General features: G+C 35.1%; 2 protein-coding genes across 2 annotated transcripts; both read right to left on the reverse strand.

The window, feature by feature from the left end:
* Nucleotides 1-7,888: 7,888 nt before the first annotated feature.
* Nucleotides 7,889-9,681, reverse strand: LOC123923776 (pre-mRNA-splicing factor cwc-21-like). The gene is made up of 2 exons (XM_045976509.1): nt 9,621-9,681; nt 7,889-8,247 (listed from the first exon to the last, which is right to left on the reverse strand). The coding sequence occupies exon 2, from the start codon at nt 8,227-8,229 to the stop codon at nt 7,894-7,896; it is 336 nt and encodes a 111-aa protein (XP_045832465.1). The 5' UTR covers nt 8,230-8,247; nt 9,621-9,681; the 3' UTR covers nt 7,889-7,893.
* A 929-nt stretch (nt 9,682-10,610) lies between these two features.
* LOC123923763 (pre-mRNA-splicing factor cwc-21-like) lies at nt 10,611-12,971 on the reverse strand. Its single transcript, XM_045976495.1, has 2 exons — nt 12,911-12,971; nt 10,611-10,969 (listed from the first exon to the last, which is right to left on the reverse strand). Exon 2 carries the CDS (start codon nt 10,949-10,951, stop codon nt 10,616-10,618), a length of 336 nt encoding a protein of 111 aa, XP_045832451.1. The 5' UTR covers nt 10,952-10,969; nt 12,911-12,971; the 3' UTR covers nt 10,611-10,615.
* Nucleotides 12,972-13,321: the final 350 nt, after the last annotated feature.

Below are 13,321 nucleotides of genomic sequence, written 5' to 3' on the forward strand. Positions count from 1 at the left end.
TGTGATGTATATTAGTGCTCTGGTATGTTGTAACATCGAGTCGGGGATCGTTTGTATTCCGTCGTATATCGATGCGAACATCTTAACTTATGTTTTATGTAAATGATTTATCTTTTGAACTATTTTGTTCATTGCTTTGAAAATCCTTTATGTTATGTTTTCCGCTGCGACGTTTCGTGTCATGTGCACGATCGTTTTGAAAATGTTTTCCGTAGCGCTCCGGCTACTTATCTTTAAAAAGTTTTTAAGATCACGTTTTTAAGGGTAGTTAGTTCGGGGTGTTACAATAGTGGTATCAGAGCAGGTCGGTTCATGTGAGCCATTAGGATTTTCTTTCTCTTGTATGAAGCATGTGTTGGGTACACTGTTAATACATTCTAACGTCGAGTTGTGATTCGTTCAGGAATCATGGCTGCTGCTAGGACCAACGCTCAGATTGCACAAGCTTTGACTGCTTTGACTACATTGGTGGTAAGGGATAATGACCCGGGAAGGGATAGTGAGAAAAGATTGGAAAGGTTTATGTCGCATAAACCGACTCTGTTTACCGGAGGCTATAACCCGGAGGGAGCTATCAAGTGGTTAGATGAGGTTGAGATCATCTTTGAAGCAATGGGTTGTTCTGAGGAGAACAAGACTACTTTGGGAACTTATGCCCTTAGAGAGGAGGCAATCGTTTGGTGGAGGAATGTGAGACTCAGGATAGGAGTGGACGGTGTTGCTATCGTTTGGGAAACTTTCAAAAGGGAATTTTTAAGGAAGTACTTTCCGGCTGATGTGAAGAATAAGAAAGTGATCGAGTTCATGGAGCTCAAGCAAGGAAATTTATCGGTCGCCGAGTATTCGGCTAAGTTTGAAGCTTTGTGTGTGTTTAGTCCACACTACAACACGGTGGAAGCCGAAGAGGATAAGTGTGTCAAGTTCGAGAGTGAACTTCGTCCGGATATCAAGCTTTTGATTGGATTTTCTGAAATCAGGGATTTTCCGACCCTTATGACCAAGGCAAGGATTTGTGATGAAGATAGCAAAGCCAAGACCAACTACTATAAGGTTCTGAATGATAGGAAAGGAAAAGGTTTGGATCGTGGTAAGCCGTATGAGAACAAGGGTAATGGAAGTGGAAAGAAGAAGCAAGGAAGTGGAAGTTGTTACAAATGTGGAGAGCGGGGTCATATGTCATATGATTGCCCGAGGAAAAGCGACAAGTGTTTCAATTGTGGACAGTTTGGGCACAAGGCCGATGCTTGTCGGGTGAAAGTGTTTTGTTTCAATTGTGGCGAGGAAGGTCACAAGAGTCCGGTATGCAAGAAACCAAAGATGCCGCGTTGAGGGTTCGTTCTCTGTTTTATCTCTTAGGTAATTTCGAGGGCGAAATTCTTTTAATGGGGGTAGAGTTGTAACGACCCAATTTTTAGTAAATCGATATTTTATATATTTGCATATATTTTGGGTTAGTGTTAAATATTTATTTACGCGACGTATAATTATTTATCGCGAACATAAGTTTGTGAGCGAAACCTTTGTCGTGTTAGTGGGCTTGGGCGTGTGATAGGAGCTTAATGGGCCTAAGCCATTGGGCTTGGTTCATGACCAATAGAGAGTGGTATAAGTAGCAAGTCAAACTAAGGAATAGTATCACAATTCATTTTTCATGAGAAGTTAGAAGTTGTAAGCTTAGAAGCAAGAACAAGCTAAGCTAGGGTTTTGGCTAGAAGAACACGAGCAAGGAGAAGAGATTTAGAGGCCAAGAATTATCATTCAATCCAAGGTGAGAGTGATTAAGCATAAGCTTGGATGATCCAAGAGAGGGGAGGTGTCTAGCCTCCATTCCTAAACTCTCTCATCCAATTTCTTTGGGGTTTGGGTGAAATTTCTTTATCATAAACATGTCTTTTCATCTTAGTATGCTTAATGAACATCTAGGAGGGAATATGTATATGTTTGATGATGGTTTTGCATGTTTATGCAACTTTGCTTATTTTGCAAGAAATTGACATGATTTTGAGTGTTTGATGTATTTGGATGTTTGGAAGGGATGATTAATGTTCCTTGATACCATATATGCTTGAAATAGCTATTTATAAGAATTTATAACATGTCTAGATGAATTTTTGGTTGGATTCAATGTTAAACCGCCTTATTGAAACTCAAGAACAGATATTTTTCTGGTGTAGTTCGCTAAGCGACCAGGAGTTCGCTGTAGCGAACATGTTCGCTGAAGCTCGCCAATGCTCGCCATGAGCAGGTGACTTCCTGGTGAGGTTCGCCATGTCTCGCTAAGCCCTCGCTTAGTGAAGGCCTCTGCGACAGCAATTTTTGTTGATGTTTATAAGTGTATCTAGGCACTTGTAACATGGTTTTGTTTTGGTTTTGAATTATTATATGTTTAATAATTGTGTTGTGTGATGGCATTTATATAAAATGTCAAAGAAGTATATGTATTTTTTGTATATCGGGTTGTCCGATAAAGAAGAATATCAGTTTGTCTGATAAAGAAGTTTAATGGATTATGTTATCCATGTAGTGAGCGGTAGCTTCGTGCTAAGTGATTATCATATGTTTGGTAAATGCATGACATTCATAAATTCATGCATTATTTAGGGATATCAGACTTGTCTGATAAAGAAGGATATTGGACTTGTCCAATAAAGAAGAATATCAATGGTAAGTTCCTTGATAAAGAAGATGGTACCACATGCATTAGTCGTGTCTAGGTTGGCATGACATTGAATGTTTGGCATTAGTCGCATTGAGTAAATGTGCAATTATGTGTTATGTGTTATGTGAGTACTTTGTGTTGTCCGAAATGACGTGAAACTATCTGGTTGTGTATTTGTGAGTATATGTTATCTGGTGTATTGCTTATTGAGGCATGTGTGTGAGTTAGTAATACGTGATAGGTTGAATATAGGTGCGTTTCTATATTCGTATGTATGTGATTATGTTTACTAACTCTCTACCTATTTGTTATGTGCTGGACCTTTGGGGGTTCAGGTATTCAGGTCGAGGTTTCGATCGAGCTTTAGCTGTAGATCGTTTTGGTGTGGAGCACTTTTGGTGAGGAGCTAGTGTAGGCTACCTTTGTATAGTTTTGTTAAGTTAGTTTGGTTGTGATGTATATTAGTGCTCTGGTATGTTGTAACATCGAGTCGGGGATCGTTTGTATTCCGTCGTATATCGATGCGAACATCTTAACTTATGTTTTATGTAAATGATTTATCTTTTGAACTATTTTGTTCATTGCTTTGAAAATCCTTTATGTTATGTTTTCCGCTGCGACGTTTCGTGTCATGTGCACGATCGTTTTGAAAATGTTTTCCGTAGCGCTCCGGCTACTTATCTTTAAAAAGTTTTTAAGATCACATTTTTAAGGGTAGTTAGTTCGGGGTGTTACATCTATTCTGACATAATCCTCATGTCTAATAGCACCAACAACAATGTCCTTTACTCTATGATGCTTAGTGTAGGTCTTTAAGTTAGCTGGTGTGAGTAACTTTCTATGCTCAATGGACAATCTTCCATGTTCATTTAAGTTTTCAAAAGTTACTCCCAGCTCAACCAAATCCCACAACTCATGATCAATAGCAGTAATATTGCTATACAGTCTTTCCTTCCACCACTCAAATAATGATGCATCACCATTGAATATAGGGGCTTTTCTGTTGCCACTATGTTCATGTGATTCATTACTCAAGTAGTCAAAACCAAATGCATTTCTAGGACCACCACCAGCTCCACTGGCCTCACCGGCTTCACCGGTTGTTCTAGTACTACTATCGTCTCCTCCAGACATAGTGTTCTCACAAGATCTTTACTGTCTCACTGTTAAGTGAAAGTAACAGACCAGAGCTCTGATACCAATTGAAGGTGTGAAAACACAAGAAGGGGGGGGGTTGAATTGTGTTTTAGTCAAGTTTAAAACTTTTTCAAGTTCTTAACTTAACTACAACGGCAGCGGATAAATAACACAATAAGAGAGAGAGAGAGATCACACAAGCAATTTATACTGGTTCCTCTCACAAAACGAGAGTAGTCCAGTCCCCTTGCACTTCCAAGGGATTTCACTATAATCACACAAGATTACACCTGCTCAAGCACACAAGCAAGAGACTTCTCAACAATGCTTAAGCACACAAGCTTAAGACTTCACACTTAAGCACACAAGCTTAAGTTTCCTCAAGTAATAGTAAAGTATATGAAAATATACAAATGCTCTTAGATGAACCTAAAGAGAACAAATACAAAATAGTACAGAGTATTTGACTAAAGTGCAAAAGCACTTAACAGCGGTTCAGAGCTTGTATATTACAAAGTTCAGAGTTTGTTCAGCGCACGTTCAATCCTTAATAATGTATATTGATGTAGCTGATTCTTCTAGTATATATACCACTAGAAAAGAGTCGTTGTAAAAAGAACCGTTGGAGTTGATAATCTTTTGTCTTCAAGCAGTCTGTCTTGATGTAGTTTGGTTGTATCCAAAACTAAGAAAGAGTTTCAGGTACTTTGACTACAGCAGAGAAGACTTTCCTTATTCAGCTAACAAGTCTGAAGACCCACGTTCTCAAAAGAGGACAGACAAAACAAGAGTAGCTGAACTGATCAGGCTTGAAAGGTCCTTTTCTTCATTGGTAGAAGAGTTGACTTGCAAAGGGAATCTTCACAGATATCCAAAAGATCTTCAGAGGTTGATGAAGCTTTAGTCACTCAAGAAGTTCTGAAGACTTCATCATCTGAAGGTTGTATCTTCTGAAGTCCAACATCTTCTGAGCGCTTGTGAACTTCTGAATTCACATCCTCTGAGCTTCACTCAGAGCTTATATGATGCTTATATCTGCGCACTTAAAATAAATTTTTAGTCCTTCCAATTGTTAATTAATACTTTGTTATCATCAAAACCTTTATAGATTAAGGGGCAAACATTTTTAAATCAATTTTGTTCCAACATATTCAACTTTAATTAATAATTATAATCATATATATAATCTCCTACAACAACAATAACACCAATAAAAATAATTTCTCCATAATCAAAAACAAAAAGCTATGCACAACAAAAATCAATTAACAATTAATACACTTCAAAAAATTTGGTAAAGCAATGACAGAACCAACAAATTCATCAATTGGAATCATATGTCATACTCATACACAAATATCTAGAATCCAAAAACTCACTTGTCCAAATTAGAATCATTTTCGTCAGCTGCAGCCTCTAAGCTATTGCGAGCCTCCTCGAGTTTCTCAGCGATCTCAGCATCAGTATAACCCTGATCAATTAACTTGTCTTCAAGAATAACAAGTTTGAGCTGAATCTGACGCTTACGATCATGCTCAAGAATCTCTTTGTTAGCCTTTCTGGAAACACCAGCAGTACCCTGATCTCCTTCAAAGCCCTTCATATTCTCAGCAACCTTGGAAGTTCTCGGCTTGACGAAGAACTTGTTGCTCTGAATGTAGCCATTGGTACCAGACCCTCTTGGAGTTTGTAACCCTATTCCGTTATACATATTGTGACAAAGCAACAACTGTAATTGAAAACCCAAAAAATCATATAAGAAACCCTAATATCAACTTAAATTCACAGATCTTAAATAAATAAATATATATCTGATGCAATTAACAAATTGAACGGCAAAATGAAAAAAGATGAGAAACCCTAATTTAAACGACGGCAATTAACGGATAAAAAGCTGAGCGTAGAAGAAAAAGAAGAATATGTCTGAATCTGTGATCCGAGACAAGAAAACGAAGAGTAGTAATACCTGTTATCGATGTGGAAGAAGAATTATCGCGACTCAAAGAAATAGAGAAGCCACAATGTTGTTGATACTTTATTTATGATGATGATGATATTTGATTTGATATTTTATCATATACTTATGGCTTAATTAGTTAAATGGTCCCTTAGAGTGTGTTTGGATGAGGATTTTATCATATACTTAGGTTATTTTGTCGATTTTAGCATCCAAACGCACTGTAAGGGACCATTTAATGATGCTTAATCACTTTAATTCGATTCACACCGTGTTATTCAATTAGTTTATCGCTTGCATAGATTACATTGAATAGGAATTGACATAAACTTTGAGCGCTTAGCAAAAAGTGTTGATTGAATTCAGTAAGGATATTATTCTGTCATTAGTAGCGCTTGTTTACTATTGCCTATGATTAGTTGAACGCATTTGACGCTTGTTTGAATGGAATTCGTATAAAATTGGTAACGCTTAATTTAAACGACGGCAATTAACGGATAAAAAGCTGAGCGTAGAAGAAAAAGAAGAATATGTCTGAATCTGTGATCCGAGACAAGAAAACGAAGAGTAGTAATACCTGTTATCGATGTGGAAGAAGAATTATCGCGACTCAAAGAAATAGAGAAGCCACAATGTTGTTGATACTTTATTTATGATGATGATGATATTTGATTTGATATTTTATCATATACTTATGGCTTAATTAGTTAAATGGTCCCTTAGAGTGTGTTTGGATGAGGATTTTATCATATACTTAGGTTATTTTGTCGATTTTAGCATCCAAACGCACTGTAAGGGACCATTTAATGATGCTTAATCACTTTAATTCGATTCGCACCGTGTTATTCAATTAGTTTATCGCTTGCATAGATTACATTGAATAGGAATTGACATAAACTTTGAGCGGTTAGCAAAAAGTGTTGATTGAATTCAGTAAGGATATTATTCTGTCATTAGTAGCGCTTGTTTACTATTGCCTATGATTAGTTGAACGCATTTGACGCTTGTTTGAATGGAATTCGTATAAAATTGGTAACGCTTAATTTAAACGACGGCAATTAACGGATAAAAAGCTGAGCGTAGAAGAAAAAGAAGAATATGTCTGAATCTGTGATCCGAGACAAGAAAACGAAGAGTAGTAATACCTGTTATCGATGTGGAAGAAGAATTATCGCGACTCAAAGAAATAGAGAAGCCACAATGTTGTTGATACTTTATTTATGATGATGATGATATTTGATTTGATATTTTATCATATACTTATGGCTTAATTAGTTAAATGGTCCCTTAGAGTGTGTTTGGATGAGGATTTTATCATATACTTAGGTTATTTTGTCGATTTTAGCATCCAAACGCACTGTAAGGGACCATTTAATGATGCTTAATCACTTTAATTCGATTCGCACCGTGTTATTCAATTAGTTTATCGCTTGCATAGATTACATTGAATAGGAATTGACATAAACTTTGAGCGCTTAGCAAAAAGTGTTGATTGAATTCAGTAAGGATATTATTCTGTCATTAGTAGCGCTTGTTTACTATTGCCTATGATTAGTTGAACGCATTTGACGCTTGTTTGAATGGAATTCGTATAAAATTGGTAACGCTTGTTTAATTCGGTTTTATAAATCAACCAGAACATAAGCATATAACGAATTTATTCTTTGTGAACCATATGATAGAATCAAGAACGAGTTACCTAAGCCAATGAATTGATCGTTTTAAATCAATTAAATTTCACATTTTTCTTACGTTCTGTTAACAAACCAAACCCCTCCATAATTTACAGTTTTTGAATTGTTTCTAATATAGATAAGCCGATTGTGAGTTTTCGGAGACGACCAAGGTTAACTGCCTTGTATTACTTTTTATTTAAATTATTATTTGACCACGAAACGACCGTGATCACATACTATTCAACTTTAATTAATAATTATAATCATATATATAATCTCCTACAACAACAATAACACCAATAAAAATAATTTCTCCATAATCAAAAACAAAAAGCTATGCACAACAAAAACCAATTAACAATTAATACACTTCAAAAATTTTGGTAAAGCAATGACAGAACCAACAAATTCATCAATTGGAATCATATGTCATACTCATACACAAATATCTAGAATCCAAAAACTCACTTGTCCAAATTAGAATCATTTTCGTCAGCTGCAGCCTCCAAGCTATTGCGAGCCTCCTCGAGTTTCTCAGCGATCTCAGCATCAGTATAACCCTGATCAATTAACTTGTCTTCAAGAATAACAAGTTTGAGCTGAATCTGACGCTTACGATCATGCTCAAGAATCTCTTTGTTAGCCTTTCTGGAAACACCAGCAGTACCCTGATCTCCTTCAAAGCCCTTCATATTCTCAGCAACCTTGGAAGTTCTCGGCTTGACGAAGAACTTGTTGCTCTGAATGTAGCCATTGGTACCAGACCCTCTTGGAGTTTGTAACCCTATTCCGTTATACATATTGTGACAAAGCAACAACTGTAATTGAAAACCCAAAAAATCATATAAGAAACCCTAATATCAACTTAAATTCACAGATCTTAAATAAATAAATATATATCTGATGCAATTAACAAATTGAACGGCAAAATGAAAAAAGATGAGAAACCCTAATTTAAACGACGGCAATTAACGGATAAAAAGCTGAGCGTAGAAGAAAAAGAAGAATATGTCTGAATCTGTGATCCGAGACAAGAAAATGAAGAGTAGTAATACCTGTTATCGATGTGGAAGAAGAATTATCGCGACTCAAAGAAATAGAGAAGCCACAATGTTGTTGATACTTTATTTATGATGATGATGATATTTGATTTGATATTTTATCATATACTTATGGCTTAATTAGTTAAATGGTCCCTTAGAGTGTGTTTGGATGAGGATTTTATCATATACTTAGGTTATTTTGTCGATTTTAGCATCCAAACGCACTGTAAGGGACCATTTAATGATGCTTAATCACTTTAATTCGATTCGCACCGTGTTATTCAATTAGTTTATCGCTTGCATAGATTACGTTGAATAGGAATTGACATAAACTTTGAGCGCTTAGCAAAAAGTGTTGATTGAATTCAGTAAGGATATTATTCTGTCATTAGTAGCGCTTGTTTACTATTGCCTATGATTAGTTGAACGCATTTGACGCTTGTTTGAATGGAATTCGTATAAAATTGGTAACGCTTAATTTAAACGACGGCAATTAACGGATAAAAAGCTGAGCGTAGAAGAAAAAGAAGAATATGTCTGAATCTGTGATCCGAGACAAGAAAACGAAGAGTAGTAATACCTGTTATCGATGTGGAAGAAGAATTATCGCGACTCAAAGAAATAGAGAAGCCACAATGTTGTTGATACTTTATTTATGATGATGATGATATTTGATTTGATATTTTATCATATACTTATGGCTTAATTAGTTAAATGGTCCCTTAGAGTGTGTTTGGATGAGGATTTTATCATATACTTAGGTTATTTTGTCGATTTTAGCATCCAAACGCACTGTAAGGGACCATTTAATGATGCTTAATCACTTTAATTCGATTCGCACCGTGTTATTCAATTAGTTTATCGCTTGCATAGATTACATTGAATAGGAATTGACATAAACTTTGAGCGGTTAGCAAAAAGTGTTGATTGAATTCAGTAAGGATATTATTCTGTCATTAGTAGCGCTTGTTTACTATTGCCTATGATTAGTTGAACGCATTTGACGCTTGTTTGAATGGAATTCGTATAAAATTGGTAACGCTTAATTTAAACGACGGCAATTAACGGATAAAAAGCTGAGCGTAGAAGAAAAAGAAGAATATGTCTGAATCTGTGATCCGAGACAAGAAAACGAAGAGTAGTAATACCTGTTATCGATGTGGAAGAAGAATTATCGCGACTCAAAGAAATAGAGAAGCCACAATGTTGTTGATACTTTATTTATGATGATGATGATATTTGATTTGATATTTTATCATATACTTATGGCTTAATTAGTTAAATGGTCCCTTAGAGTGTGTTTGGATGAGGATTTTATCATATACTTAGGTTATTTTGTCGATTTTAGCATCCAAACGCACTGTAAGGGACCATTTAATGATGCTTAATCACTTTAATTCGATTCGCACCGTGTTATTCAATTAGTTTATCGCTTGCATAGATTACATTGAATAGGAATTGACATAAACTTTGAGCGGTTAGCAAAAAGTGTTGATTGAATTCAGTAAGGATATTATTCTGTCATTAGTAGCGCTTGTTTACTATTGCCTATGATTAGTTGAACGCATTTGACGCTTGTTTGAATGGAATTCGTATAAAATTGGTAACGCTTGTTTAATTCGGTTTTATAAATCAACCAGAACATAAGCATATAACGAATTTATTCTTTGTGAACCATATGATAGAATCAAGAACGAGTTACCTAAGCCAATGAATTGATCGTTTTAAATCAATTAAATTTCACATTTTTCTTACGTTCTGTTAACAAACCAAACCCCTCCATAATTTACAGTTTTTGAATTGTTTCTAATATAGATAAGCCGATTGTGAGTCTTCGGAGACGACCAAGGTTAACTGCCTTGTATTACTTTTTATTTAAATTATTATTTGACCACGAAACGACCGTGATCACATACTATTCAACTTTAATTAATAATTATAATCATATATATAATCTCCTACAACAACAATAACACCAATAAAAATAATTTCTCCATAATCAAAAACAAAAAGCTATGCACAACAAAAACCAATTAACAATTAATACACTTCAAAAATTTTGGTAAAGCAATGACAGAACCAACAAATTCATCAATTGGAATCATATGTCATACTCATACACAAATATCTAGAATCCAAAAACTCACTTGTCCAAATTAGAATCATTTTCGTCAGCTGCAGCCTCCAAGCTATTGCGAGCCTCCTCGAGTTTCTCAGCGATCTCAGCATCAGTATAACCCTGATCAATTAACTTGTCTTCAAGAATAACAAGTTTGAGCTGAATCTGACGCTTACGATCATGCTCAAGAATCTCTTTGTTAGCCTTTCTGGAAACACCAGCAGTACCCTGATCTCCTTCAAAGCCCTTCATATTCTCAGCAACCTTGGAAGTTCTCGGCTTGACGAAGAACTTGTTGCTCTGAATGTAGCCATTGGTACCAGACCCTCTTGGAGTTTGTAACCCTATTCCGTTATACATATTGTGACAAAGCAACAACTGTAATTGAAAACCCAAAAAATCATATAAGAAACCCTAATATCAACTTAAATTCACAGATCTTAAATAAATAAATATATATCTGATGCAATTAACAAATTGAACGGCAAAATGAAAAAAGATGAGAAACCCTAATTTAAACGACGGCAATTAACGGATAAAAAGCTGAGCGTAGAAGAAAAAGAAGAATATGTCTGAATCTGTGATCCGAGACAAGAAAATGAAGAGTAGTAATACCTGTTATCGATGTGGAAGAAGAATTATCGCGACTCAAAGAAATAGAGAAGCCACAATGTTGTTGATACTTTATTTATGATGATGATGATATTTGATTTGATATTTTATCATATACTTATGGCTTAATTAGTTAAATGGTCCCTTAGAGTGTGTTTGGATGAGGATTTTATCATATACTTAGGTTATTTTGTCGATTTTAGCATCCAAACGCACTGTAAGGGACCATTTAATGATGCTTAATCACTTTAATTCGATTCGCACCGTGTTATTCAATTAGTTTATCGCTTGCATAGATTACATTGAATAGGAATTGACATAAACTTTGAGCGGTTAGCAAAAAGTGTTGATTGAATTCAGTAAGGATATTATTCTGTCATTAGTAGCGCTTGTTTACTATTGCCTATGATTAGTTGAACGCATTTGACGCTTGTTTGAATGGAATTCGTATAAAATTGGTAACGCTTAATTTAAACGACGGCAATTAACGGATAAAAAGCTGAGCGTAGAAGAAAAAGAAGAATATGTCTGAATCTGTGATCCGAGACAAGAAAACGAAGAGTAGTAATACCTGTTATCGATGTGGAAGAAGAATTATCGCGACTCAAAGAAATAGAGAAGCCACAATGTTGTTGATACTTTATTTATGATGATGATGATATTTGATTTGATATTTTATCATATACTTATGGCTTAATTAGTTAAATGGTCCCTTAGAGTGTGTTTGGATGAGGATTTTATCATATACTTAGGTTATTTTGTCGATTTTAGCATCCAAACGCACTGTAAGGGACCATTTAATGATGCTTAATCACTTTAATTCGATTCGCACCGTGTTATTCAATTAGTTTATCGCTTGCATAGATTACATTGAATAGGAATTGACATAAACTTTGAGCGGTTAGCAAAAAGTGTTGATTGAATTCAGTAAGGATATTATTCTGTCATTAGTAGCGCTTGTTTACTATTGCCTATGATTAGTTGAACGCATTTGACGCTTGTTTGAATGGAATTCGTATAAAATTGGTAACGCTTAATTTAAACGACGGCAATTAACGGATAAAAAGCTGAGCGTAGAAGAAAAAGAAGAATATGTCTGAATCTGTGATCCGAGACAAGAAAACGAAGAGTAGTAATACCTGTTATCGATGTGGAAGAAGAATTATCGCGACTCAAAGAAATAGAGAAGCCACAATGTTGTTGATACTTTATTTATGATGATGATGATATTTGATTTGATATTTTATCATATACTTATGGCTTAATTAGTTAAATGGTCCCTTAGAGTGTGTTTGGATGAGGATTTTATCATATACTTAGGTTATTTTGTCGATTTTAGCATCCAAACGCACTGTAAGGGACCATTTAATGATGCTTAATCACTTTAATTCGATTCGCACCGTGTTATTCAATTAGTTTATCGCTTGCATAGATTACATTGAATAGGAATTGACATAAACTTTGAGCGCTTAGCAAAAAGTGTTGATTGAATTCAGTAAGGATATTATTCTGTCATTAGTAGCGCTTGTTTACTATTGCCTATGATTAGTTGAACGCATTTGACGCTTGTTTGAATGGAATTCGTATAAAATTGGTAACGCTTAATTTAAACGACGGCAATTAACGGATAAAAAGCTGAGCGTAGAAGAAAAAGAAGAATATGTCTGAATCTGTGATCCGAGACAAGAAAACGAAGAGTAGTAATACCTGTTATCGATGTGGAAGAAGAATTATCGCGACTCAAAGAAATAGAGAAGCCACAATGTTGTTGATACTTTATTTATGATGATGATGATATTTGATTTGATATTTTATCATATACTTATGGCTTAATTAGTTAAATGGTCCCTTAGAGTGTGTTTGGATGAGGATTTTATCATATACTTAGGTTATTTTGTCGATTTTAGCATCCAAACGCACTGTAAGGGACCATTTAATGATGCTTAATCACTTTAATTCGATTCGCACCGTGTTATTCAATTAGTTTATCGCTTGCATAGATTACATTGAATAGGAATTGACATAAACTTTGAGCGCTTAGCAAAAAGTGTTGATTGAATTCAGTAAGGATATTATTCTGTCATTAGTAGCGCTTGTTTACTATTGCCTATGATTAGT

The sequence above is a fragment of the Trifolium pratense genome, linkage group LG4 (genome assembly GCF_020283565.1).
Source record: "Trifolium pratense cultivar HEN17-A07 linkage group LG4, ARS_RC_1.1, whole genome shotgun sequence".
Classification (NCBI taxonomy): Eukaryota; Viridiplantae; Streptophyta; class Magnoliopsida; order Fabales; family Fabaceae; genus Trifolium; species Trifolium pratense.

Coding starts and splice junctions, on each gene's coding strand:
- LOC123923776 (XM_045976509.1), bottom strand. CDS start 8,229: ATGTATAACGGAATAGGGTTACAAACTCCAAGAGGGTCTGGTACCAAT.
- LOC123923763 (XM_045976495.1), bottom strand. CDS start 10,951: ATGTATAACGGAATAGGGTTACAAACTCCAAGAGGGTCTGGTACCAAT.